Genomic DNA, 26,892 nt, shown 5'->3' with positions numbered 1-26,892 from the left:
TTGTTACTCCTCCCCAGATTCTATCCATATAAAATTGATATTCTTCTTTGAATCTGGGATTCTAGAGATGAGAGCATTTTGATTGATATAGATGGCACTAACAGTTGTTGTTGACTGGCTGCCCCAAAAACAAGCTGCTTTCCAGAGATGGTGCTGAATGATCATTCAGTACAGCCCATTCAATCTATTTTAGATACTTTTGGTACTTAATACCTCTCACAATGTCTTTATCCTGGCCTCAGTCCTGTGAGGTAGGGGAAGTACCATCTCTAGTTGACAGATGGGAAGCTGAGGCACAGAGACCCTAGGTGACTCACCTAAAGTGACTAGTCATACAAGAGGCCTTTAGCAAAGCAGGGAAATGAACCTGAATCTCCCAAGTTCTAGACCAGACTTTAAGAACATAAGAACGGCCATACTGGGTCAGACCAAAGGTCCATCTCGCCTAGTATCCTGTCTTCCGACAGTGGCCAATACCAGGTGCTTCAGAGGGAAGGCTGGTCTTTGTCTCACACTCTCCTCCTGTTGTCATACACTGATTGGAAAATGTAATGCATAGGAATTGTACTCCTCCACTTTTTTTTTTTCTTTATAATGAGGTAGTGTGCTACAGTGGACATAGGCCTGGCCTTGGAGGCAGGAGATGGGGATTCTATTCCTGGCTCAGCCACTGAACACTTTGGGTAAATCCACCCAAGAGCTAATGAAGTTCTGGTTCTACTACATCTCCTTGAGCAATTCACTTCATTTCCCCACTTAGACGATGGGGACAATGACCCTATGGAAAGCATTTTGAGCCTTAACACTTATATGGCACATATATATCTTATATATGCAAATACACAAGACTTAAGGCCCAAGTGCTTTTTTAACTACCCGAACAAAAACAGAGGCAATAGCTAACCAAAGAGGGCTTTTGTGAAGACCAAAACTTTGAATTTTCTGATATCTGTGGAACTAAAATCTCTCAGCTTTCTAAAATGTATTTTCCTACCCTATTATAATGTATTGGACCGCTTGTGGGCCGTGCCTAAGCTATCCATGGCACAACTCTCAGGAAGGTGCAAAGATGGCCACGTTTTCCTAAAACTAGCCATGCAGAATTGGCGGTGGTTCAGAGAAGTGCAGTGAGCACGTGCTAATGTAAATAATCCCACTCTTTCCCTTTGAAAGTGGAATAAGAGGGGACATGACAAAAGTACAGCCCGTGACTGGCACATGGGTCCCTGACTTGTAACATGGGGAGGGGGGAGGCGCAGCTGAATTAAATGATAGGTGAAAAATCAAAACGGGCAAAGAAATAATGTTTCCAAACCTGTACTTGGGGTGTGGGACTCCCAGACCCCTAAAGCTGCAGAGGGGGAAGGGAGCGCGAGCGACAGTCCAGCCCAGCCTCTGCCCCGAACCCCGCAGCGCCGCCTGGCGGAGACCAAAGGCAGGGCCGGGCTTCCCCGGACTCGGCAAGGCAGGGGGCGGTGCCCTGGCGCTCCGACGCGGTGACGTCACCCGGCCATGACCTCGGAAGTGCGCGGCGGGGGCGGGGCGGGATGCTGCCGGCAGAAACATGACAGGAGGCGGGAAGCGGAGACCCCGCGCCGGGGAGCAGGTACCGGCCGAGGGCGGCGAGCTGCGGCAGCCCTGCCCCGGGGCGGCTGGGAGCCGGGCCTGCTCCGCGCGGGGACAGCCCGGCCCGCGGGCGCCGCGCTGTGAGGCGGCGGCGGTCACTGGCCGGCCACAGACCGGGCTCCTGGGTCCTCGCCCTGGCGCGGTCGCTGCTCAGAGCAGGTCTCGGTGACGCGCCCCGCCGGCGCCTTGTCACGGGCCGCGCTGCCGCCGGCGGGGCGGGGAAAAGGGGCGGCGGCGGCGGCGGCGGCGGGGCTGGCGAACCGGCCAGGCCTCCGCTCCAGGCTGGGCCAGGCGGGGGGGTCCCCGCCTGCTGGCCTCTTCGCCACGGGCTGGCCGGTGTTCCCGGTGTCTCCCGCGCCCCTCGGGGGCAGGCGCCCTGCCAGGGGCTGTGACGAGGTTACAGAGGCGCGACGAGAAGTTCCCGGAGTCCATTAGACCTATTCCTGCAGGTCCTCTGCAGCCGTTACCGTCAGCGCGGCCTTGACCCCCTCTGTATGTGCCTGGAAACGTGCACCCAACCTAAAACCTGTCACATGCAGCATGTGACCTTCCGTGCCAGTGCGTAAAACTCCTTTTTAATCCCCAAAGAGCGCCCTCTCCTGCGCTCCAGATTCGTAGGACCTAAGCCCTTTGTTCCAGTACAACAGAGGGTCTTCCCCTGAATTAACATGAAAATGTGCATTTCGTTGCTGTTTACTTGCAGTGTGAGAAAACTAAAGAAGTCAAGAAGAGACGGTCCAACCAGGCAGATGTTTCTGATCAGCTGCGTCAAGAAGTAGAAAGTTGCTATCAGCTCAGGATGCCTGAAGACTTTTATCAGTTCTGGAAGTTCTGTGAGGAGCTGAAGCCTGACAAGCCAAGTGGTGGGTTCTAAAAAAAAGAGGACTTCTGCATGCTGTGTGGCTTAACTTGAGTTTTCAAAAGCAATCTGAAGGCAGTTTTTAGTGGCAAAGGCAAGTGGGAAGCTTTTAGAATGATTTTTCCAGTTTAGAGACAGGCTAGTGTTTCCCTAACTTTGGTATAACTTTAGGCTGGACAAAAAAGTGTATCATAGACTACAAAATACATCTCTGTTCAAAGGTGTGTGTGCATGCGTTTGTCCGCTTCAGTTTGCGGATAGTTAAGTAATGGACCTGTTTGAGAGTGAAGAAGTTAAGATTCATTCAGGAACACTCTTAAGAATCTGACCTTGAAAATAATGAGTAAATTTATTTTTAATGTTTAGGATTTACTTGTTAGCTTTCAGACATGCCGCTTTTTCATAAATATTTTTTCAGGTCAGCTAGGGGATGTTTGGGGCATAGGGAAAAATTTGTCTCCTAAAACAGACTGTTTCTAGATATTTTGGTCTAGAAACAACAGCTGAAAATAAATCAGCAGAGATTGCTAGAGGCGGATAAAAACAGGTTATTTTTTGGAAAAAAAAAAAGTAGTAGGGCAATATATCTTTGTGGAAGGAAAGCTGTCTGAATCGGAGTACTAAAAGCTTTAAATGCACAGGTTAGAGTACCGTGTATGAGGGAGAATGAACATGAGTTTGAGGTCTGATTGTTTGGCTTTTAGACTTGCTGTGTTATACCTAAGCAATGTGAATTTGAAATGTGCTATAATAAGCACAGCTTCAGTTTTGTTCATGTCAACTTTCCATTTAGAAATGGAAATGCCTTATGGCTGAGATCTTGCTTTCTGCATGCACAAGAAAATGTCAGACAGTTGATCATTTTGTTTTTCAGAAGCACTCATATCAAGTATTGGCCTTCAGCTAGTTGGACCATATGATATTCTTGCTGGAAAACACAAAAAAACAAAATCAGCAGATCTGAACTTCAACCTTCACTGGAGGTTTTTTTATGATCCTCCTGAATTTCAGACTATAATTGCTGGGGATAGCAAAACTCAGTATCACATGGGATATTTCAGGTATTACATTTTATATGTGGTCCTCCTATAATAAATGTGTGTATCTTTTTCTCCATTTCCATTGATGTGTGTGGTGTAAGAACTCTGCGCTGTTGTCAAATGATAGAACCTCTACTTCTTACCCCCTTCCATCAGATAGATGACACTTTAGTTGTCATTTTTAGTAGTTAACATTATAGGGCAAAATGTATTGAAAGGACTGGTGATGTGTGTTAAAAGACTATCTAAAACCCAAACAAACCCTGTTTTAATTGTAATGATGTTTTTAATTATTGCCATGATGTTCTGGAGCAAATGGTTATCTGCTGCTGGGGTAGGATAACGGGGAAGAGAACTGTGTGTTTTTGTTTTTCCTTTTCTATACTTGAGTGTACCCGGCAACACTGGAAATATATGCTTCTGCCTTATTTCTTCTGCACAGAGCCACTTCTTGTCAAGATCTCTCTGCTGCTCCAGCTAAAGAAGTGGCTCTGGTATAATTATTCTGTATTCAAATACTTAAAGTTGTGCATGTGAATCTAGTGTGATTCAATACTGAATTTACGCTCTTGGTGGTCTCTGCTGTATGCAGTGACTAATTAATCGTTATTCTAAGTGGCATTCTCTGAGAGGCAAAGATTGGAGACTGCAGTGTGTGTGTAGCCTCCCCCCCACCCCCACCAGACACAAAGGCGCATGGAAGTAAGGGGAGGTTCACATTGTTGTTGCCTGTGCTTTTAACTGTCCGGTGATAAACGTAAGACTTCAGGCTCCAGTACTCCATTCAGCATCTCTTGTGTATGCTAACTTCACTTTAAAGAGAGAAACCCTAGTGTCTGTATACATTTTGTTTTATAGGGATGTGCCAGACGAACTTCCAGCGTGGGTTGGTGCAAATGAAGCAAAGAAAAGCTGTGTAATTTCTCAAATTGGTGACAATGTATTTGCTGCAGTCAAGTAAGGTTTACAACTTCTGTTTCATAACTAAATTCAATTAGTTTTCCTCTAAGCTACGAAAAAGTACTAATGTGAAATACCTTTACTTCTGTTCTTCTGTGTGTCTCACACACACCCACCCACCTCTGTAGGTTTTTGACTTTGAAAATAATACTAAAGAAACATCTACAAAGATGGGTATCTTTCATAAGATTACTAGACGCAGAGTACATTGGCTGATCAGCCTGGAACTTTGTGGTTGTACTAAAATAGCTGGGGTTGCTTTTCTTTATAAAATCATAGAATATCAGGGTTGGAAGGGACCCCAGAAGGTCATCTAGTCCAACCCCCTGCTCGAAGCAGGACCAATTCCCAGTTAAATCATCCCAGCCAGGGCTTTGTCAAGCCTGACCTTAAAAACCTCTAAGGAAGGAGATTCTACCACCTCCCTAGGTAACGCATTCCAGTATTTCACCACCCTCTTAGTGAAAAAGTTTTTCCTAATATCCAATCTAAACCTCCCCCACTGCAACTTGAGACCATTACTCCTCGTTCTGTCATCTGCTACCATTGAGAACAGTCTAGAGCCATCCTCTTTGGAACCCCCTTTCAGGTAGTTGAAAGCAGCTATCAAATCCCCCCTCATTCTTCTCTTCTGCAGGCTAAACAATCCCAGCTCCCTCAGCCTCTCCTCATAACTCATGTGTTCCAGTCCCCTAATCATTTTTGTTGCCCTTCGCTGGACTCTCTCCAATTTATCCACATCCTTCTTGAAATGTGGGGCCCAAAACTGGACACAGTACTCCAGATGAGGCCTCACCAATGTCGAATAGAGGGGAACGATCACGTCCCTCGATCTGCTCGCTATGCCCCTACTTATACATCCCAAAATGCCATTGGCCTTCTTGGCAACAAGGGCACACTGCTAACTCATATCCAGCTTCTCGTCCACTGTCACCCCTAGGTCCTTTTCTGCAGAACTGCTGCCTAGCCATTCGGTCCCTAGTCTGTAGCTGTGCATTGGGTTCTTCCGTCCTAAGTGCAGGACCCTGCACTTATCCTTATTGAACCTCATCAGATTTCTTTAGGCCCAATCCTCCAATTTGTCTAGGTCCTTCTGTATCCTATCCCTCCCCTCCAGCGTATCTACCACTCCTCCCAGTTTAGTATCATCCGCAAATTTGCTGAGAGTGCAATCCACACCATCCTCCAGATCATTTATGAAGATATTGAACAAAACCGGCCCCAGGACCGACCCCTGGGGCACTCCACTTGACACCGGCTGCCAACTAGACATGGAGCCATTGATCACTACCCGTTGAGCCCGACAATCTAGCCAGCTTTCTACCCACCTTATAGTGCATTCATCCAGCCAATACTTCCTTAACTTGCTGACAAGAATACTGTGGGAGACCGTGTCAAAAGCTTTGCTAAAGTCAAGAAACAATACATCCACTGCTTTCCCTTCATCCACAGAACCAGTAATCTCATCATAAAAGGCGATTAGATTAGTCAGGCATGACCTTCCCTTGGTGAATCCATGCTGGCTGTTCCTGATCACTTTCCTCTCATCCAGTGTGTTGTTTCTCTAGGAACAGAGCATTTCAGTAGAAAATGATGATAGAGGCATTAACAGAAGCTATGATTTAAAAAAAATAAAAATTGCTTGTCAGAATGACTGAAGGTTGCATTTTGAAGTGAACTTTCGAAGGGGGATGAAACACAATAGTGAAAGGAATTCATATGCAGAACATTTTACTAAACCAAGAGTGTCTATCTCTACCTTATGTAATGGCAGGTTCATTGAAAATAGCCTTCTCCTGCTTTCAGCTAATAAAGTCCCATAGCTCAAGTTGTAGAAGTCTGTGCTGCAGTGCTGAACATCCACGGTTCAAACCTTAGTGGCAATGCATAATGGCAGAATTTTTACAGTTGTGCATGACAGAATTTGCATTTCATTTCCTTTTAAAGGAAGCTACATTCAAAAACTACATTTAAAAAAAAAATTCTTTTAGGTTGCACAATCAAGCACTCAGGAGAGATAATGCCAAAATGAAGGTTGCATTCACAACCTTAATTTGGCCCCTTTGTGAGCATCATGATACTGTCTCTACAGGATCATGTATTATCTATATTTTCCCCCCACACACATTCTGCCTTACTAAGTGCGCAGGATAACTGGAGCTCAGGGACTGAATCTTGGTTATGTACTGAATGAGGCTGTCTGTCTGTCTCCTGCCTTATTTACTCTAGAAGTTAGAACAAGTACAGAGGATGAGGCAGAGGACTGCAGGAAGAGACAGGATAGTTTTGTTGGATGAGCAAAATGAGAGCTCGGTGGCTTTGGTTGCAGTGTGTTAACTTTTTGAATGCCACATCTGATCAATTCTGAAATTTCAGAATTGAATGTTTTATGTATTGATGAGCAGAACCCTACTAAAGTGGGAAGCTGAAAGGGAAAATGGGGGACATGTGGTGCCCTGACATCTGGTTATCAGACCCAGCAGCTTCAACCACCTCTGTGTCTATAGATAAAACAAACCAGTTGGTGGCATCCATTAACACCTTCCAGCATAAGAATACCCTATCTCAGCTTGCCTTTCCTGCCAATGCAGTTATAAAATAGTGACACCTTGAATGACTTGTCTGTCGGACAAAGAATAATAATGGCGGTGGGAGGGGAATGGATGGTGCAGCCAGAACCTCTGGCATGGAGGGAGAAAGGGGACACAGCCCCTAGCATGTGGCAGAGAGGGGAATGGGGAAGGACCCTGGTATGACGGGAGGAGGAGAACGGGGAACAGAACTGCTGGCATGTGGGAAAGGATGAGGGGGTTCAGGGAGGAGGGAGATGGGAGTTGGAGGAACGGAAGGAGCCTCTGGGTTGTATGATGTGCTCAGCCTCCAGAAGCAACAAAAGCTGCCACTCTCCAGTGGCTAAGGCAGGTGAATGCAGTATAAGAAAATTCAATTCTGGCCTTGCATCTGCCATCAACTTCATATGATGAGCAAGTCACTTAAATAAAAATTTTGTCACACACCAGTTGTGTGTTCTTAATTTTTCTGGATAATCAGCCTGAGACACTTAGGGCCTCATTTTCAGGAGCACTCACAACTGAAAGGGCTGTCAACACCTCTGGGAGAGAAGGAAAAAAAGTTAATGTTTGTGAGGCACTCTGAGCCAGCAGTGATAAGCATCGTAGAAAAGACCAGAAGAAAATTAATAACTTTGTATTCAAGTCAGGGTTTGGATGATGTGTAGCAAATAAGGCATGAAGCCGCTCATTGAATGATTACAATTAAAAAAAATCACAGCTGTTTCAGTTGATATGCACTCTCTGGTCCCTATGCACCTTATAGGAACAGGTCCTGTAGAAATAGTATGAGCATATAACTTGAAGACTGCATCATAATACATGTGCTCAAGACAATACAGGCAACCTTAATTCTAGCATTTCCTAATTTTTGAGTGCTTGACTGTAACCTAATAGCTTGAACATGCTATCTTTTGTATGAAATGGTCATACACATTCACAATCTTTGATTAGCCAATTTTTTGGTTAAGAGATTAGGGGACTAAAATATATATTATATATATAAATTTAAAAAAACCCAAAACTTTCTAGATCCTGAGAAAGGTTACCTGTTGTGTAATGAGTCTTCCTTTGTGTTTCAGATTGTTTTTGTCAAAAAAGCTTAAGGAAGTGACAGATAAAAAGAAAAGTGGTATTTTGAAAGACATAGATGAAAACCTTACAAGAACAGCAAAAGAATTGGGTTATTCGCTGGAACAGAAAACCATGAAGATGAAACAAAGAGATAAGAAAGTACGGGTTTTTTTTTTTTTTTTTTTCCCTGACCAACTAGATAGAAAAGTTGCTCTCCCTAAACTAATGCACTTTAACTTTTTCTGTCCTATTCAGCTAAGAAACTTAGATGAAGCAATCTTCTGAGCATTGACTAAGGGGTGACATTGTCTAAAAAGTCTGAAGAGTTGCTCCCCTAGTTCCTTCCTGTGCCTGAAAGGTGGAGTCTGTTGGCTGCAGTTTTCATCTGTACAGGAAATCCACTCAATCCACTTCTAATACTACATATAGTGGCTCACTGCTACCAGATTGCCAAAACAGCATGTAAATGTCCTCTTGTGGACATTATATGATGTCACCATTATTCTAAAATGGTTGTTTGGTATACACTTATTTTGGAGGAGAGCTCTAGCGTGCCTGTATGGCTGGTTTGGTCACTGAGTCTTAACTCAGCAATTTATTAATCATAGATGGCAACCGTTCCTATGAAATGTTATGCCATGTAGTGTTACAGGAAACCTCTCTGTATCATGGTGGCTGCTTACTGCCTCCTAAGCACCCCATCCTGGCCAAGTGTGCTACTGCAGCCCCCACCCCAGTTTTCTCCTTCACAGTGTGCCTTAAACTCTACACAGTCCAAAGATTAAACTGGATCCCAACTGGGGAATGTTTTATTCAGTCCTCCAGTACACACTGGCCCTTCAGGCCGCAACTCCAGTTCAGTGTCTCTCTCCCCTTAGTTAAGGGGGTTCCCAGCCCTGTTTCCTAGAGCTGGCTCACAGTTCTCTGCAGGAGCCAGTCTTGCTCTCTGCAGCTCCTTCAGCCAGCTACAGGCTTTTTCAGGCTTCTGTCTTCTGAGCATCCCCCAGCTCACTGTCATGCCTGTTGGCTCCAGCAGTCTCAGCTACTTCTCTCACGCACATACTTCCTGCTGCATTTTAAGTTGAACATCATCCGATTCCTCTCAGATGAGTCTCATCTTTAGAGCCCAGCAAATCTGCGAATATCACTTTATCTCTGGGGACCATGTTTGTGGTTTGGATGCAGATACAAATTTTGTATCCGCGCAGGGCTCTACTCGTGTTGTAATCAGCACTGGTTTAACCCCAGGCTCTCCAGCCCAAAGGCAAGCCAGCCTGTTACATATTCCAACCTCCACACTACCAAAAAACGAAACCCAAATGCCCTGTGCAATCTTCCACTAGCTCAAGGAGGAGTAGTGCTGAGGTCATTCTTCATCTGATGGCTACTGGATGGCAGGATCTGACCCATCTAAGTAAGCCAGCCAGCTGTCCACCTTTTTTTTGTTCTTTAAGAGCTATATAAACTTCCAGTGTTGGGAAATAATGCTTTTTCCTTTTGAGAGAGTACCTGCTGCTTAAACAGCCATGTGTAGCTCCTCTGTCAGTGAAGGGAGGATCATATTACAATTAAATTTACCATTTTTAAAAGCAAACATTAACTTTTAATGGGCATTTACTGAAGGTTGCACAAAGGAAATAAATTGTAGAATTACTGAAGTACAACATAGCAAATTTTAATGTGTATATCTTCAGTAGGCCAATGAAGAAAAGCTACTAACATGATCAGAGAACTTCTAGCTGGATACCTGCTATGGGGGAAGGGATAATCTCAAATTTGATCAATTTTCCAAGTACTACAGATTAAGTAATATAAAACTATGTCTGTTACATGTGTAAACTTGAAATAAAAGTATATCCACCAGTGTCTTAACTGAAAAAAAGAAAATAGGTGAACACTATAAAGCCACTGGTGAGCACTCCCTCAGCTTTTAGACAAAGTCAAATCAACTTCCATTATTTAACAAGGAAACTCTTAGACCTCTCTTTATTTTGAGGCAAAGTACCTTAAGGCACATGCTCTGAGAATTCTTGGAAAAGTCAGTTTGACTAAGGGTGGTTAGGGGCAGAAATTAAATATAGATTAAAAACTCTTAATAGAATCATAGAATATCAGGGTTGGAAGGGACCTAAGGAGGTCATCTCGTCCAGTCCCCTGCTCAAAGCAGGACCAATCCCCAACTAAATCATCCCAGCCAGGGCTTTGTCAAGCCTGACCTTAAAAACTTCAAAGGAAGGAGATTCCACCACCTCCTTAGGTTATGCATTCCAGTGCTTCACCACCCTCCTAGTGAAAAAGTTTTTCCTAATATCCAACCTAAACCTCCCCCACTGCAACTTGAGACCATTACTCCTTGTTCTGTCATCTGCTACCACTGAGAACAGTCTAGATCCATCCTCTTTGGAACCCCCTTTCAGGTAGTTGAAAGCAGCTATCAAATCCCCCCTCATTCTTCTCTTCTGCAGACTAAACAATCCCAGTTCCCTCAGCCTCTCCTCGTAAGTCATGTGCTCCAGCCCCCTAATCATTTTTGTTACCCTCTGCTGGACGCTTTCCAATTTTTCCATATCCTTCTTGTAGTGTGGGGCCCAAAACTGGACACAGTACTCCAGATGAGGCCTCACCAATGTCGAATAAAGGGCAACGATCACGTCCCTCGATCTGCTGGCAATGCCCCTACTTATACAGCCCAAAATGCTGTTAGCCTTCTTGGCAACAAGGGCACACTGTTGACTCATATCCAGCTTCTCGTCCACTGTAGCCCCTAGGTTCTTTTCTGCAGAACTGCTGCCTAGCCACTTTGGTCCCTAGTCTGTAGCAGTGCATGGGATTCTTCCATCCTAAGTGCAGGACTCTGCACTTGTCCTTGTTGAACCTCATCAACAGATTTCTTTTGGCCCAATCCTCTAATTTGTCTAGGTCCCTCTGTATCCTATCCCTACCCTCCAGTGTATCTCCCAGTTTAGTGTCATCTGCAAACTTGCTGAGGGTGCAGTCCACGCCATCCTCCAGATCATTAATGAAGATATTGAATAAAACCAGCCCCAGGACTGACCCTTGGGCACTCCACGTGATACCAGCTGCCAACTAGACATGGAGCCATTGATCACTACCCTTTGAAGCCGACGATCTAGCCAGCTTTCTGTCCACCTTATAATCCATTCATCCAGCCCATACTACTTTAACTTGCCTGCAAGAATGCTGTGGGAGACAGTATCAAAAGCTTTGCTAAAGTCATGGAATAACACGTCCACTGCTTTCCCGTCATCAACAGAGCCAGTTATCTCGTCATAGAAGGCAATTAGATTAGTCAGGCATGACTTGCCCTTGGTGAATTCCTGCTGACTGTTCCTGATCACTTTCCTCTTCTCTAAGTGCTTCAGAATTGATTCCTTGAGGACCTGCTCCATGATTTTTCCAGGAACTGAGGTGAGGCTGACTGACCAAGCTGGAAACAAGCTAAAATTAGCATACTTGATGGTTCAGTTTTTGGACCAAGGAGATGGTAGTAATTTGAGGATACTGCAAGTGAGATTTCAAGTTTGCAAAAGACATGACAAGTGGAGGCAGACCAAATGAGAAACAATGCACGTGGATTTTTATTATTTAGACTAAGTCAGCACGGTATGGCAATGCAAATGTGGAATGATGTAAAACAGCCTGGTTTCTTGCTGTAGTCTAATGGAGACAAGTTCTAAATTGAGCTAAAGAGCACACTGAAAAGAAAAGGCGAGGGAGTCGGGATGTTTGTACATGGTGATGGGGTAACTGATATTCACCCATAGCTGCAGAAAAAAGGGGCAAATTGAATACGTTGTACTTAGGAGAGAACATACAAAACAAGTGGTATTACCTAAAGAACTAGCTAAGCCTTCTGGAATAGCATGAAGTACTGGTCTCTCTTTACCCAGGGTCAGATATTAATCCGTTAAAGCAGTGGTTCTCAAACTTTTTTTTTCATGGACCACTTGCAAATTGCTGAGGGTCTTGGTGGACCACTTAATGATCTTTCCAAATGTTGTTTGTACCACTAGCTAACTGTTGTAAAGTGCTTTGGATAAAAGCACTATATTAAAAAAAAACTCTTAATAATCATTTTTTTGTTCTACAAATAAAAGCACACAACTCATATTTTAATATCGGTAGTCTTACCTTTCTAATGCGATGGATGTGCTCTCTCTCCTCTGCCACAGCAGCCCCTGAGCTGGAGCTGGGAAAGGGGTGGGGGTCTCTCCCTGGCCACAGCAGCCCCCAAGCTGGAGCTGGGAAGGAGAGCCGTCTCTCCCCAGCAGCTGCAGCCCTGGAGCTGGGGAAAGTCACCTGTTTCTCTGGCCACCGCAGCCCTGCTTGTCCCAAATTCCTGCCCCCTCTCACCCACCCTCTTCTCACCCCACTGCCCCCTCCAACCTACCCCTTATTTTTCCCCCCAGTTTACCACCTCACCTTACATGTGTGTCTTTTCTCCAGGGTCCAGGCACCTACGTAGTGGAGCCACGCCTGCATGGCTGCACTAATTAGGTGGATGGCCCTTCATTGTTGCATGTGCGGGCCATCCAGGTGCGCACCTTAGAGGGAGCTATCCCAGGTGCGCACCTTAGAGGGAACTATCCGTGAACCACCTGAATGGAGCTCAGTTTGAGAACCTCTGCTTTAGAGCATAGAAGTGAACAAGAATACCACTGTCTATAGAGATTCAAGTATTAAGGTTTTTTATCTTCCAAATGATAGGCTTCATAAAGTCAGTACTGCTCAGTCTTTCTACTGAAACACCCCTCCTCACCTAATAAAGGTTTAAGAGCTCGGGGGCTGCTGCGGCGGGGGAGAGAGGGCACATCCATCACATTAGAAAGGTAAGACTACTGATATTAAAAGTAAATTGAGATACTGGAAAAAACTTAAATATGATATAGCACCATACATAGACCTGGTGGTCATTTTTCTTGTAACAAAACTGAAAATGCCTATAAGGGGATAAGAGCCAGTAGCAGTGTGGCTTGTTGTATAGTCTGTCAAAAGGAACAAATTGTTGTAGCATGCATTTAGATTAGCATTGCCTTCCATCAGTGATTGTAAGAATCCCTCTCTGCTCCCCCCACCCTAGTCCAACAATTAGAATGCCCCATCACTGTGGGGTTTACAGTTAGTTGGGTAGATGTAAAATGCTGCAGGTGTTGTAATTTATTAAATTTGGAGGCAAGAGTGAACACTGTATGACTTAGTACCTGGAAATTCAGGCTCCAGGACCCAAAGTTACAGTTTGTTATATTCTGGTTGACCATTGGGGGTGATGTGCCAATGGTATAGCGGGAGCAAGGTGGTATCTTATGTAGCTGATGTTACTGTGTTCATCCCGTGATATACCATTTTTCTTTCCTTTATTCAGGTAGTGACTAAGACATTTCATGGAGCAGGTCTGGTTGTGCCTGTAGATAAAAATGATGTTGGATACAGAGAGCTCCCTGAAACAAATGGTAAACTGTTTTTTAGTTATATATATGTTTTAAAAAGGATCCTTGTTCAGATCCTTCTTCTGTTTTAGTCAAGTTGCACTCAAATACTTTTGCTGGCTGATGCAAAATCTAGACTGCATTTATACAAGGTAAGAGTATTAACAATATTGTGCGGAACAAAACAGCTCATCTTTTATTGTCATAACACTTGAATAGGTAGTTTTGGTTTGCATCAACATTTTGTTTTAATTGGGTGAAAACCACAGTCCAGTGAAATTCTGAAAACTATCCTGAAAAAAGCAATTGAAGCTGATTGCATTATAAACATATTGCTGAGGAAACAATTTACTTTTCATCTTATAATAAACAAGAGCAGATTTAAGTGCCATAAGACTTCACTCAACATGTATACTGAATCTTCAGGAGGCAGCACCTTGCGGTATTGCTCTAACTTCTGAGAATAACTGAAGTAACCCTGTTCAAGAGTCAGTGAGTTCTCAGCTGGTTCCACCTACAACTTCAAAACCACAGACACTTTTCCTGTAACCCCATATTCTAGGGTTCTTTATGCTGCTTGAGTGAAAAAGATCATTTTGCTTCCTATGGCCGAAGTTGGTACATACTTAATTCAGATGCAGTGAATGAGTTTACATTTTAAATAACATCAGTGTGTAATTTACCTTTTTTTCTTTCGTTCTTTCTTAATACAGCTAATCTTAAAAGAATTTGTAAGGCCATTGTGGATGCTCCTAGCGATGACCAGAGGCTGAAAGCCTTTGCGCCCATTCAGGAAATGATCACTTTTGTTCAGTTTGCTAATGATGAATGTGATTATGGAATGGGGTATGAACTGGGAATGGACCTCTTTTGCTATGGGTCACATGTAAGTACTAAAACATACACTTAAAGTTGTGTTTAGGAGTAGAACAGGAATTAATTTGGGGGGCTTTATTCTTGCCAAAAACCCTCAAGTTGACATTGGTTGCTATGTTACAGAACAAAGATACAATAGGCCCTCAGTTTGTAGTTGCCTAATGGCTTATTCATATTCAATGAGGCCATCTGGTGTTTAAAGTTGCTTGAAAGAGTGTTCTTGCTGTCCAATATTACTAACTTAGCAAATATAGTACACACGACTTGGCTATATATAAAGTTATTGGCCAGTTAGGCACCTAAAGATGCAGATAGGTGGGATTTACAAAAGCACCTATATCTTTAGGCACCTGAATACCTTTGTAAATCTAGCCCATTATTAACATCAAAATTAGTATCTCTTCTAAATTATTTGACTTTTTTCTAGCCCTAAGGCAGTGGTGCCCACATTTGTGTGTGTGTGTGTGTGTGTCACACCCCCTTACCAGTAATGGAATTGGGGTGGGGTAGGAGCTGGGGCAAGAGGCAGAGCTGGCCTGGGGATGGAGAAGGAATGAGGGTAGAGTTGCGCTGGGGCCAGAGCTGGGTTGGGGAGAACTCCCTCCCTGCCCCCATGGAGGCTGGCCCTGCTGTGCACCTTTTTCTCTCCTGCTTCCTCCCCCCCTTCAACCCCCCCAAACATTCCTTCCTGCCCCACAGTTTGGGGACCACTGCCCTAAGGGCTAGACTCTTATTTAAAAAAAAAAAAAGTAGTTTCTTTGTTCTGCATAATCTGCTGCCGTTTATTTCATAGACGGGCACTGAGAATTAGTAATAAGTCAAAAATTAAACTTCAGAAGAAAGAAGCTTCAGCTTAGGTATAAGCATGAAAGGGTGATGCATGACACACCTGGTTTTATTAACCACATAACCTATTTTGCCTACCAGATAGAATTTTCCTTAATAAAATGCAGAAAGCTACAGTTTAAGGGACACTACCCAGTTCCATTTTACTTCCAAGATACAAGCTTTGTAAAATAAAATGCTACAAACTAAGCTCAGAAGTTGTCCAGTTTAAAAGCTTCCTATTAGATTTTTTTAAAAAACCATCTGCTGCAGTGGGATTTTTTGCATCCAAATACTGATGGTACTGTGCTAATTGATTTGAAAGAAGTGAAAGTTACTAGTCTGTGCTTTGTCCAGAGAGATGCAGCAGTTAAATTGTAGGGGGAAAACAAAGTATTAAACATTAATATTAAATCAAATAGCATTCTGACACTTTTTGACACCTACATTTACCAAAGTAACTTGACAATGTAGCATCTGTGAACCCTGGGTGTGTTCATCCTTTTAATCTGCAGTTCATTTAAGCCAGTCCAGGTGAAGCAGTACAGCCACAGCAGGAGTTGGGTTTTTTTTACAATATCTGGAAGGAGCAATAGGGTGCCAGTCGCCTCAACCAAGCTAGCGTGCAAAATAAAAACCCATGCACTACTTGGTATCTGATAAGACACCGAAAGCACTAGAGCCATTCAAAGTACATATTCATTTCCCAGACTCTGAAATGTTAAACTGATTTAGTATTGAGAGAAAAATCCACTTTCTACTATTTTATAAGGACTGATATTGCAGAACCTCATTCTCTCACTTGTAAAACAAATTTGTTAGGAGTGGGCATAGAAATTTGAATGAAAGCATACCCCCCCAACCCCCTTCTAAGTAAAGGACACTTTCCAGTTCAAACCTCAGTGATTATATGAGAACTTGGCTTTAACTATTGATCTATTGAATGTCTCTACATGGTTGTAAACTTTTTCACTTACTCTGTACCCAGTTATTCAAATATTATGTCCCTAGTTTCTAGTAGCTGTCACTATTGCATCAAGAGACAGGACAAGCACCAACACTAAACTCTCCATCCAGGGCTAACGAACATTGTTTTCTTGAAAATATATTTTCATTACTACTAAGAAAAAGTCAGGTATCTTTGTAACCAGTACATGTTTACATACACATTTTAGTACAGTACCTTCATTGTTTAATTGTAAAATAGCTAATTGCTGTTGCTGCAGCCTTTACTGGACTCAGCAATTTTGTCTTCAGCTATATGCAATGGCAACAATTTTGCTGGTACAAGGTGGGCAACTGTGTTTTAGTCAGGTAGTGTAGCACTTGCACATTACTTACATACACTGAGTAATAAATTGCTACTTTAGTTAGATCTTTGTGATTTGTAAGTATTTCATAACTTGCAATATCTCTTGGAGGTAAGGGAAGGAAAGAAACTAACCAAAAAAACACCTTCCAGTCTAATATACTAGTTAACATGTCTTGAAAGACTAGTGCTGTTCTGCTACAGAATTATATTAGCTTGACTTTCAGATTCTGCATATACTTACACAGGTACTGACCGTGTTCTAGCATAAACATTGCTAGAGAATATCTAAAGTGCTTTTAAAATAGTGAACAGTTTTTCAGTCTTTCCATAATTTAACTTGCACATCCTTGCAGAGACAGGGCTTCACATTATTTGTCTGTCTGTTAAATGCCATACACATATTCACTTAACAAAACTATAGTTTGCCAGGGCAACTGTTACTCCTGCAGGAATTCTGCACCACTGCACAATTTTGCAGAAATTGACATTTCATGTGCAGAATTTCCTTCCCCGCATAGAAATAGGCTGCAGTGCTGCTAGCTGCCACTAGGGTCCACTGGACCCAGTAGAGCCCAGCTTGCACATAAAGACATGGCTGGGGGGAGGGGAAAGGAGCTAGAGGGATCCTGGCAACTGCAGTTCCCAGCATGCCCTGAGGAAAGAGGACCGGGTACAGGAAACTGTGCAACCCTGGGACTGAGGATCAGGCTGTTTCTCCCTCTGGATCCCTGGGATGTTTTTGTCTGGGAAAGGAGGGGGCCCCCACAGCTGGGCTCTGGGAGAAAGGGCGTGCAGGTATCGAGGCTGGAGGCCTCTTGGGGGGGGAGGGGTTGTGTGTGTCTGGCCCCCTGGCTGGGCTGGTGAGGCGAGAAAGGGGACAGAGAAACAGGAACTGGGTTGTCATGGGAATTTTTGTCTCTCTATATTGTTACAGACTTATTTGCTGACAGGGATTTTGAAATGAATTACCAAAATAATTGAAACTGGCATGATTATATATAGAGTGTGTGTGTGTGTGTGTGTGTGTGTGTGTAGAATTTTTAGGGCAGAATGCCCCAAGGAGTAAACTGTGTTGAATTTGCTTTGTCCTTGCTAATGGAAAATATCTGTTCTTAATATAGATGTGACAAAACAAGTGCTGCTAAGTAAAAACTCAGATACCCCCTTTACTAGAGTGAAGTTACAACTGGATGGCCAGAAATAACAATGCTTGTATACAATAGTGTGAAAAGCCATAGTTTGGATTTTGCCACTTCAATTATCCTCATGTACTTCAAATGTCACTTTGAACAGGGGTGGGGGTAAACAGGAGCAACCTTATCCATAGTTCCTTAGCTTCTATTAAATCCTGCCAGATCCAGAGGAAAGGTAGATGGCTCTCATTGTGTATGATGATCTTGAAGATGATAAATTAGGGGCTGTGTTCATAGTCAGAGGAGGTGGTGATGATGATTGTTCGGTCTGCCAAACTACTCACTCACTCACTTTCCCCCCATCATTTTGCAGTATTTTCACAAGGTTGTTGGTCAGCTGTTACCTCTTGCATACAACCTGTTGAGGAGGAACCTCTTTGCTGAGATTGTTGAATCACATTTAGCTAACAGAAGTGAAGAGAATGTGGACCAACTAGCAGCATGATCTAAAGAGAAGAGGGCTTAAGTATAACAATATTTCAAGTATTAGTGATGTTAAATTTGTTTTGGCATTAAACTGATGTAGGGTTTTTCAATAGTAATATAAATAATGTTTGTGTGGGGTAAATAAAACTTTTTTTAAAATAAACTAAGCTAGCTTTCTTTATGTATCCAAAGTTAGAAATGCTGTTGTTTTCTATGCCAGAGCTAGAACAGCAGTTCCTAAACTTCACTCAAGCTTGCGCTATGCTATGGGGAGCAAAAAAGGTACCTGTGTCCAACCTAACTTGCCCATTAGATGGTGGTATAATCTACGTCTCATAATAGGGGGCTGTTTTCCATCATGTAACAAATGTTTTAATTGTTTCTTTCAAAACCATGTTGAATGTTTTGTGATGGTCTAAGAACACTATCCACAGCTTGTAACACATTTTTTTTTTTTACTATACTTTAGTATTCATTTATTACCACCATCAGCAAGGGAGGTGGGTTTGTCCACTCAGTAGTAGTGTCATGCTATCCAAGAAGGGGCTACTGCTGTAAGTTTGTGGACAGAAGCTATTTGATTCTTCAGTCTGTGCAAAATTCCCGTATGAATGGATAGTTGCCCTAGTTACTGCACAGCCCAGAAAACAGTATACTCTTCTTCAAAGATCCAGCCCCTTTCCCACCTTTGTCTGAATGTTCCCCTATGCTGTCATTGATCCCTGGTTTCATCTGCTTCGCTCCTCCTTCACCTGAGGGTGGTTTTAGGAAACAAGACTCAAGGGAGACCTATTGGAGATTTGCCATGGCACTGTGCTGGCTGTTATTGCCTCTTCTGAACACAGCACTTTTACTGCTCTAAAGTTAGGGAAACTTTAACACTGTGTCTCACTAAAGGGGTAGGTTAGCTGGCACTCAGTTAAGAAAGCTTGCTTTCTGATGGACTTGCTACAGCATGAGGGAGGAGTTGTTTCCCTTTGTAGAGCTGTGCCTGCTGGTGACTCTGCCCTGGTGACGCTCAGCAGGGAAGGTGCTGAACTCACTCTAACCCCACCTTGTGAAACTCATTTTAGTAGCAAGACTTAGTGCTATTTTATTTTGCACCTTTTCTACTCCTGCATAAAGTCAGACATTCATCCAGTATCTAGTGCTGAACCATCTATTTCAACAGAAATTCTGTTAGTGAGGGTTTAGAACGCCATTTCTCAAATACAGCCACCAAGGGGTTTCCCTGCACTGTGTGTGTGGGGGGGGGGGGAGGAGGAGGAGTGTCATCCCCTCCCTTCCTCCCTGTTGTTCCTGCATGCACCACCTCTCTGGAGACGCAGGTGGGACACAACACTTAAGGAGCAAGGAGGTGAGCCTGCAGGAGAGGGGCTGGCTGTGAGCAAGGAGGAGAGTGGTGGGGGAGCCCTGGCAGTGGAGTAAGGAGGTGGGCAGGGGAGGGTCCCTGGCCGAAGAGTAAGGCAGCAGGCAGTGGGGGGGGTTGGGGGTCTGGCTGCAAGCAGGGGAGTGAGGTGGTGAGCAACCAGCAAGCAGGGGTTACCCTGGTGCCTGCCATGAGATCTATGGCAGGGGAGTGAGGAGACAAATGAGCAGCAGGTGGAGGACTGTAGAGGGACCCAGGAGACAAGCAAGGAGGTGAGTGGCAGGCACATGGGCAGAGCCCCTCTTTGGGGAGGCTAGCCCCCACCTCCATTCCCCCCCTGAGATCCTCTGCTCAGAGAAGCCCCACACACACCCCTGCCCAGAGGAGCCCCAGGCTGGCTGAACCCCAGAGTGCTGCCCCCCCCACCCTCCTCAATCCAGAGGAGCCACAGGCCTCCCTTCCATAGACCTAAGCTACCCCAATGTTTTTCATTATTATCTGAACTTCTATTATGTCAAAGCATTTTTAAATTTACTTCAGAACTGTTATACAGACAACCCTTTTTACCAAAAAAAGCAAAATAAAAAATGAAGACAAGAACATGCAAAGCACCTTATTTGTGTTTCTATGCTGTTAGGTCCAGTCAAGAACAGAGGTAACTGTGCATGATTTTTATTGAGTCTGCAAAAAAAACCACCCCTCACATACATAAATTACAATGATTTGTATGTATATATGTGCATATTACTTTTAACTTTAGGAAAAAGTGTCAGTGGAAAAAGAGTGGGTGGCTGCACTCTGAAGCCACCAAAAATTTTATTGTGAGAACCCCTGCTTTTTACAATTCTAAGGAATTGTATTTATCAGTAATATTTCTTTTCCTTTGAAATATCCAAGGCAAATGTCCAGCCCTTTCTTCTGTGAAATATATAGTTCCACCCACTCATTTCTTCCAAAACCCTGTGATCTGCTAACAGCACATGTACAGTATGGTTACTACAGTACAAATGCAAGGTGGTCTTCTTTTCCCAGTAATTGGACTGGGTAACCCTAGAGAGAGACAGGTACCAATCAGTGATGAGCTGCCAGAAGCTGAAGAACCCGTTCCTTTAGTTGCTCCGTGCCTTTGGCAGCACGTCCTTCACTCACTCTGGGTCTTCAGGGGCACTGAAAGACGTGCCGCCGAAGACACGCTGGGTTAGTAAAAATTCTTCAGGGGAGCCTCCCCAGCCAAGAGCTCATGCAGGATGGGAGCTTAGCGGGAACAGCCATCCCTTTAACAACCGGTTCTAAACCCGCTTCAAAATTTAACAACTGGTTCATGCGAACCGGCTCTAGCTCACCACTAGTACCAATCTAGCAAGTAGAGCCACTTCTGTGGATCCTCACTTAATTGACTCTGCATGTGCACAAATGTGATTAGAATCTTCTAAACTGATGCTTATATGGTAGCGTTCCACTACTGTGAATAAGCTGAAACCTTTTAAAAACAAACACAAGTACAAGAATAATTATTTGTTTGAATCTACAGTATTTGGCCATTGCACCAGAGAAAGCACTAGTTTACCAGTAAACTCTATTTCAAACACACTGCTGGGGTCAATGCTGAAGCAACATTACAACTTTAGTAAAGAAGTAGACCCAGTTTTCCAAAACCTATTATAATACTCTACTTAGTTAAGTTAGAGAATTAACTTAACTACCTTGTCATTTTCAAATAAGCTTTGACAAAAGATCAGTCACATTTCAGACTATTGCAATGGATACTTGGAATCTTTCTCCAGTTTATATATTTTCCCCCAGTTTAAAATCTCACAAGCAAATGGTATTTCTACAAGTCTATTCTGAACTCTGTGCCATCACAGGGTGAATGAAGGCTCGGACAGTGCTACCTTAATGAATTAAACAAAGACTGACAACTCTTCTGAAAAAAAAAAAAATCTTTTGTTTTTACATCATTTTGTTTCCTCTTTTAGAAACATTATTTAAGGCATTAATTCATTATGCTCTGCTCAGCTGCCACCAGCTTACTGTCTGCATGTTCAGATAGCCCTAATGTAATTTATGTAAGGTATAGTCTCCTCTTTAAAAGTGACAATTCTTCAACAAAAAAACTTCAAAAACAGACTCCAATGAGAAACTGCTGAATTGGAATTAATTTGAAAACTGGACACCATTAGATTAGGCTTGAATAAAGACTGGGAGTGGATGTGTCATTTCCCCATGTTGATTCCCCCCTCCCCACACTGGTCCTCACATGTTCTTGTCAACTGCTGGAAATGGCCCACCTTTATTATCACTACAAAAGGGTTGGTTTGTTTGTTTTTTCTTCTCTCCTGCTAGTAACAGCTCACCTTACCTGATCGCTCTTGTTACAGTGTGTATGGTAACACCCATTGTTTCATGTTCTCTGTGTATATAAAATCTCCCCACTGTATTTTCCACTGCATGCATCCGATGAAGTGAGCTGTAGCTCACGAAAGCTTATGCTCAAATAAATGTGTTAGTCTTTAAGGTGCCACAAGTCCTCCTCCTCTCTCTCATGGTAACTAATTGACATTTCACTTGAACTGTACTGCATGTGTCCCACTGGATTTCTCTCCTTTGAAAAAGTCATACACACAGGAAAGAGTGATCATCAAATTTCAATAGCTTTTAATTTTGCTTTAGTAGGAAGGTGTAGCATATCTTTCTTCTGGGCAAGGTGGAATAGCACTAAAATCACTCAGGGACATTACAAGATATCAGCGTACTTATGTACTTGGCCACAAATATGATGTTGTGCAGCTAACCTGTCTGCTGTTTTGCATTCACTTTAGGGGTGCACTAACTATTATACTGTTAAATTAGTTAAAACAAACTAACAGCACCTTCTTACTCAACGGACCTACTCTCCATACAAAGTCAGTGTCATACAACAACTTGTGACTAAAATAAGTTTGTACTCTTCTTACCTGTGTCAAGCCAATGCAGCTATGAGGGAGTGAGCAGGATCCTAGAGCACATCATTGATAGAATCTGTAATTAGAAAATTACTTATTACCATGATAATGTGCAAGCCAGCAAAAGCATCTCAACTTTCAGATTGCAAGATGAGTTTTCTGCACTAGGAAATGTAAACTGCTTCCTTCCTAAAAGTGAAAGAATTTTATATAAATTCTTATAAATCATTAAGAGTGAACATGGATCATCAATTTTTTATGGTCACTTGTCAACATATAAATATATATTTTAAATATTCATGTGTATGCAAATGTTCAGGGCTTCTGCAAGGGGTCAGAATTGTTCATTTTGTGCACACACAGTAGATGTAAGACAGGAAGACTTTGACTGACTTTTCAGAAAGCTACATTTCAGGCTCCAATTCTGAAAGAGATTTACTCAGATGCTTAACTTTACATGCTGTTCACTGGGACTACACAGTGTGTAAAATTAAGCATGTGCTTAAGTCTTTGCAGGAGTGGGCCTTAATATACATTTTCCTGTTTTCTTTATGGTAAAATTCATTAATAGCCCTAAATGTTTGCTCTACAATAAAGTATATTGACAAAAGCTTTGCTCTCAAGAGGAATAAGAAACATCTATAAAGTTGAACTGATAAATTAAAATTTGAAGAAAAGTAATAGTTGGTTAGCATGGCTGAATAGCAGATGCCCCAGTTTCCGCCACATGATGAATACTGTAACTAATGTGGTTTAAAAGTGAAGTATTGAAACTGCAGTTATTTAAATACAGAATTGTGGCTTTAAGCTATCAGTTAAAATTAGATGGTTGCATTGTAAAGCAACAATCAGGAACCAAAACATTCCACAACTTAAAAGCAAAAATTACTTTTTAAAAATGGAAATTTTCAAAGAAAATCCATTCGTATTGAATTGTTTGCTCGCTGAATCATAAGCAATTGCAAAGCTGCAACAAGCTCAGATGAACTGTGCTGCTGAAATCTTATTTTTGTGGCCTTTTTGTTTACAAATTAGTTGATGCTTGTCTACAGGTAAAATTGCTTGCTGCTAATTTTCCTTTGGTGCACAGGTAGACTCCCTACATGGGCCCGTGAATTTCAGAGGGGAAAAGCAACGTGAATAATATTTGATAGCACATGAATTAAAAGTCAAACAAAAAATGGTCATACATAAATTTTTAATATGTTTATGATTGAATCATCACAGTAATCAGTTTTTACTGTAATGATATGTAACTCTACCACACTATTATAAATAAAAACATTAAGATCAATATTAAATACAGCTCTAAGCAACATCACAGATTAACAAACTATGCATTCTTCATGACCCAGTAACTGAACAGTTTAAAAACAAAAAGATGCTGACACCCTCACCCCATCTGCTCAAATTAGTAACCGTCATAAGGCGCTGGAAATTTTACATTAGAAAACAAACCGTTTTGTTTAACAGCACAGGCACACTTAGTCAATATCAGAATTTCTAATGGAGGATGACTCGATAAGAATGTCAAATATCAATGAAGAAAGCATAGCAGGTAAGAACAGTGAACAGAGGTGCACGAGATCAGCACAATATAAATGTTGCACTTGGATCTACAGTTAAAACAAAAAGACACAGCAGGGGCATGAATTGTATTGTTTCAGTTCATGCAGTGTGAAAGTAGAACTAGGTCTGAATTTACACAAGCCACACACTAGTGCATCTTATCGTAAAGATAGCAGCAGGGGTCGGAGTGGAGTTTCAAAGTGATTAGAAAACTTTGGGGTTTGGTTTGTTTTTTTAATAAAAGCATGTTATGTTTATATCCTTCAGCTATAAGAAAGACCAACAAGTTTTAGCTGGATGATGAAAGGCAGTGTCTCAGGCAACCTTCTGAACTGCCTCCCACAGGGAAGCCAAATTCTGCACTTAGATCAGTTGATATCAGGACTAGCCAGAGAAAACTAGTACGCTGCCCCAGGCTCATGTAAATGGTTCGACAGCTGCAATACTGCATAATTGGCCCCATTACATATTTGCTTCAATTAGAAAATTAAAGTAAGTTAGTTGCAAAACTGCAGTTTTAATAGTAGCTTGGTTCCAAACCAACTTTTTAAAAGGGGCTGACCATAATGAGCACAATAAGCACTGCAGAAAAGTATTCTGTTTTCTACTGGGACCAGAGGTCAGAGACAGCAGAATTTAAACATTCATTAGCTTTATATTCAGTCCTGATTCAGAGAAGCATGTAAACATATGCATTACTTTTAAGCATGTTACTAGTCCTATAGGCTTCGTGCTAAAATTAAGCACTTATTTAGTGCTTTTCTGAATCAGTGCCCTCAAGACAAGAAGTGCTAAAAGTAGCTAAGATTGATAGAAATTTTTTTAACCTGTTATATCTTGTATTAACATTAGCAGGTCATTGTCTCTAATTTCAAGTTCTAAGTGTAATGAACATACCAAGACATGAATTTAATCTACCCACCAGATTTTAACCGCCCCATCCCTACTTTATAGTTTTCCTTTTTGGGACAATACTTTCTTGGGATGTTGCCTTTTCTTTGTGTGTGGTATTTTTTTTAAACCTGATAGATGAACATGTTCAGCTAATAATGAAGATAAGTTTTCTGAAAAGAAAACAACAACAAAAAAAAAAAGATGTTCTGAATCTGTCAGCCTGCTAAAGTGTACATTGCTGCTGGAGTTTAAAACCCATTCAACATTTCAAGTAAGTTTTTGTTTTCTTTTCTAAAAGGCTACATTTCACCCGAAGTTTCAGCCAGTACATTTCAAGATTCTTAAAACAAAAGTCAGTCACAATAGGTCTAACAATTAATTATTTCTATTATTTCTAAAACCCTGCAGGGTTTAAAATGAGTATTTGTAGTTTTATTCTGTTTTGTAATAATAAACAAATGGACACCTCAAGGTTATGGCAGTGAAAGTGAGGCTTGAAAATGCTATTATGTGCATGTTGGATTATAAAGAAATCATTACTTTTTTTAAACCCTTCATCAAGTTGTAAACTTCTTCCCAACCCTCCATTATGTGTAGAGGATTCTGAATTACTCTATAAAAATCAATGGAAAGGTAGAATTAGTTATGTAAGATATTAACTGATTTGTATTTAATATATTTTAATCCATAAAAATATAAATAAAGAATGGTAAAATTTCAAGAAAAAATATACATTTAGTGCAAGTTATGAATTACATTTCTTTCCTCAGTGTCAGCAGTAGAACATCTTTTTATGGAAAAAGAAAACTAGAGATGATTAATTCTAATTTAATGTAAAAAATATGTCCAGTGTTTCCGCATGCAATTACCATCACATGGTACAGAATTGTTCCTGTTCTTAGTTATCAGCGTAGCAGTACTTTTTCCTTATACTGCACAACATTGGTATATGTCAGTGTTTTCAATAATACAAAAATTGCATAAGACCAGGTCACATTATTGATATATTCTGCAGCAAAACCTTTTCCTTGAAACTCAAGTTTCATCTATTTTTAATTTTTCTGAAATCACAGCACTTAAAGCTGCAAAATTCACACATGCTTCATACAAGGTATTACCTGTTCAGTCTGCTTTTGCTGAAGCAGATCCATACTGCCCCAAGCATTTCATGATGTACAAACTACACGTTTAATGGCACACAAAAACTCCCTTCTTGTGATCAAACCTTGGTAAGTCACAGTACATCTCAATATGAGAAACTACTGCTTCAGAAGGGCAGACCAATTTTAAAGAGGCTTTGTTACGGCTCAGGAGGGAGAGAGAGAGAGAGAGAGAGAGAGAAATAAAAGCTCTTCTGGAATGTAGAAAGGTGATGTGTAATAACTATATATTTCATGAGTTAACACAACAGTTTTCAATGGTAAAAAGGGCAAGACCTTGCAGTCTTCAAAAGATGGCTCAATTCAAGTGATCCCTCTGGAAACAGGGACTAACAATGCATCTCTTCAATGCTAGGCTAGGGATTGGAGAATTCTGTCTTCTGACCCAGCTTTCGTACTGCACTATCATGGCAGATCTGTCATCATGGAACGCATCCAGTGCAGGATAGCAGAGGTTCGCTCTCCCCATGTTACAGTGAGGAACATCACTCTTCCTCCTCTCCAAGCTCCCCCAGACCAACTCTTGAATGCCAGCAGCACTGTTATGCAAAAATCCAGCTCTCATTCCCGACCACAGAAGAATCCTTCAGGCTAAAGCATTGTACTGGTCAACAAATGAACCTCCTCTTCAGTTTCCTCTCTCTCCTCAGCTATGGGTTTCAGTTGAACATTATTGATGCGGGGTCTTGGTTTGCCGTCTGGGCCATATGACGGAGGATATCTTTTTTTGTTATAATGCCAAGGAGGCGC

At 42.1% G+C, this 26,892-nt stretch overlaps 2 protein-coding genes and 1 long non-coding RNA gene across 11 annotated transcripts in view; 1 reads left to right on the top strand and 2 right to left on the bottom strand.

The window, feature by feature from the left end:
• Nucleotides 1-2,131, bottom strand: part of LOC144930498 (uncharacterized) — a 55,780-nt gene extending 53,649 nt beyond the window's left edge. For both annotated transcript variants that reach the window (XR_013635709.1, XR_013635710.1), the window contains exon 1: nucleotides 1,316-2,131. This is a non-coding gene — a long non-coding RNA (uncharacterized LOC144930498). The remainder of the gene's footprint in view (nucleotides 1-1,315) is intronic.
• Nucleotides 1,510-22,908, top strand: HPF1 (histone PARylation factor 1). Of its 3 annotated transcripts, none has more exons than XM_073341618.2 (9): nucleotides 1,510-1,606; nucleotides 2,330-2,489; nucleotides 3,360-3,546; nucleotides 4,384-4,482; nucleotides 8,138-8,288; nucleotides 11,505-11,558; nucleotides 13,513-13,600; nucleotides 14,290-14,462; nucleotides 18,096-22,908. In XM_073341618.2, the coding sequence occupies exons 1-9, from the start codon at nucleotides 1,565-1,567 to the stop codon at nucleotides 18,225-18,227; spliced, it is 1,086 nt and encodes a 361-aa protein (XP_073197719.1). In that variant the 5' UTR covers nucleotides 1,510-1,564; the 3' UTR covers nucleotides 18,228-22,908. The 3 variants fall into 3 exon arrangements, with proteins under 3 accessions (XP_073197719.1, XP_073197720.1, XP_073197721.1); XM_073341620.2 differs by lacking the exon at nucleotides 1,510-1,606 and adding an exon at nucleotides 1,755-2,184; XM_073341619.2 differs by lacking the exon at nucleotides 11,505-11,558 and having other exon boundaries at nucleotides 1,511-1,606.
• The window catches only part of CLCN3 (chloride voltage-gated channel 3), a 133,985-nt gene continuing 128,327 nt past the window's right edge, over nucleotides 21,235-26,892 (bottom strand). For 5 of the 6 annotated variants that reach the window (XM_073341613.2, XM_073341609.2, XM_073341614.2 and 2 more), the window contains one exon: nucleotides 21,235-26,892. In XM_073341613.2, the coding sequence (XP_073197714.1) occupies nucleotides 26,802-26,892 (91 nt within the window). In that variant the 3' untranslated portion in view covers nucleotides 21,235-26,801. The other variant, XR_012158626.2, reaches the window with a different exon arrangement.

Source organism: Lepidochelys kempii, chromosome 4, assembly GCF_965140285.1.
Source record: "Lepidochelys kempii isolate rLepKem1 chromosome 4, rLepKem1.hap1, whole genome shotgun sequence".
Lineage (NCBI taxonomy): Eukaryota > Metazoa > Chordata > Testudines > Cheloniidae > Lepidochelys > Lepidochelys kempii.
Note: the sequence above shows the minus strand (reverse complement) of the source record. Positions and strands in the feature narration are given on the sequence as shown.

What these genes read in the sequence shown, in the direction of transcription:
- HPF1 (XM_073341618.2), top strand. Translation starts at nt 1,565, where the DNA reads ATGACAGGAGGCGGGAAGCGGAGACCCCGCGCCGGGGAGCAG. An exon ending in GACCCCGCGCCGGGGAGCAG is followed by an intron (nt 1,607 to 2,329) that starts GTACCGGCCGAG and finishes GTTTACTTGCAG; the next exon opens with TGTGAGAAAACTAAAGAAGT. An exon ending in TGAAACAAAGAGATAAGAAA is followed by an intron (nt 8,289 to 11,504) that starts GTACGGGTTTTT and finishes CTCTTCTCTAAG; the next exon opens with TGCTTCAGAATTGATTCCTT.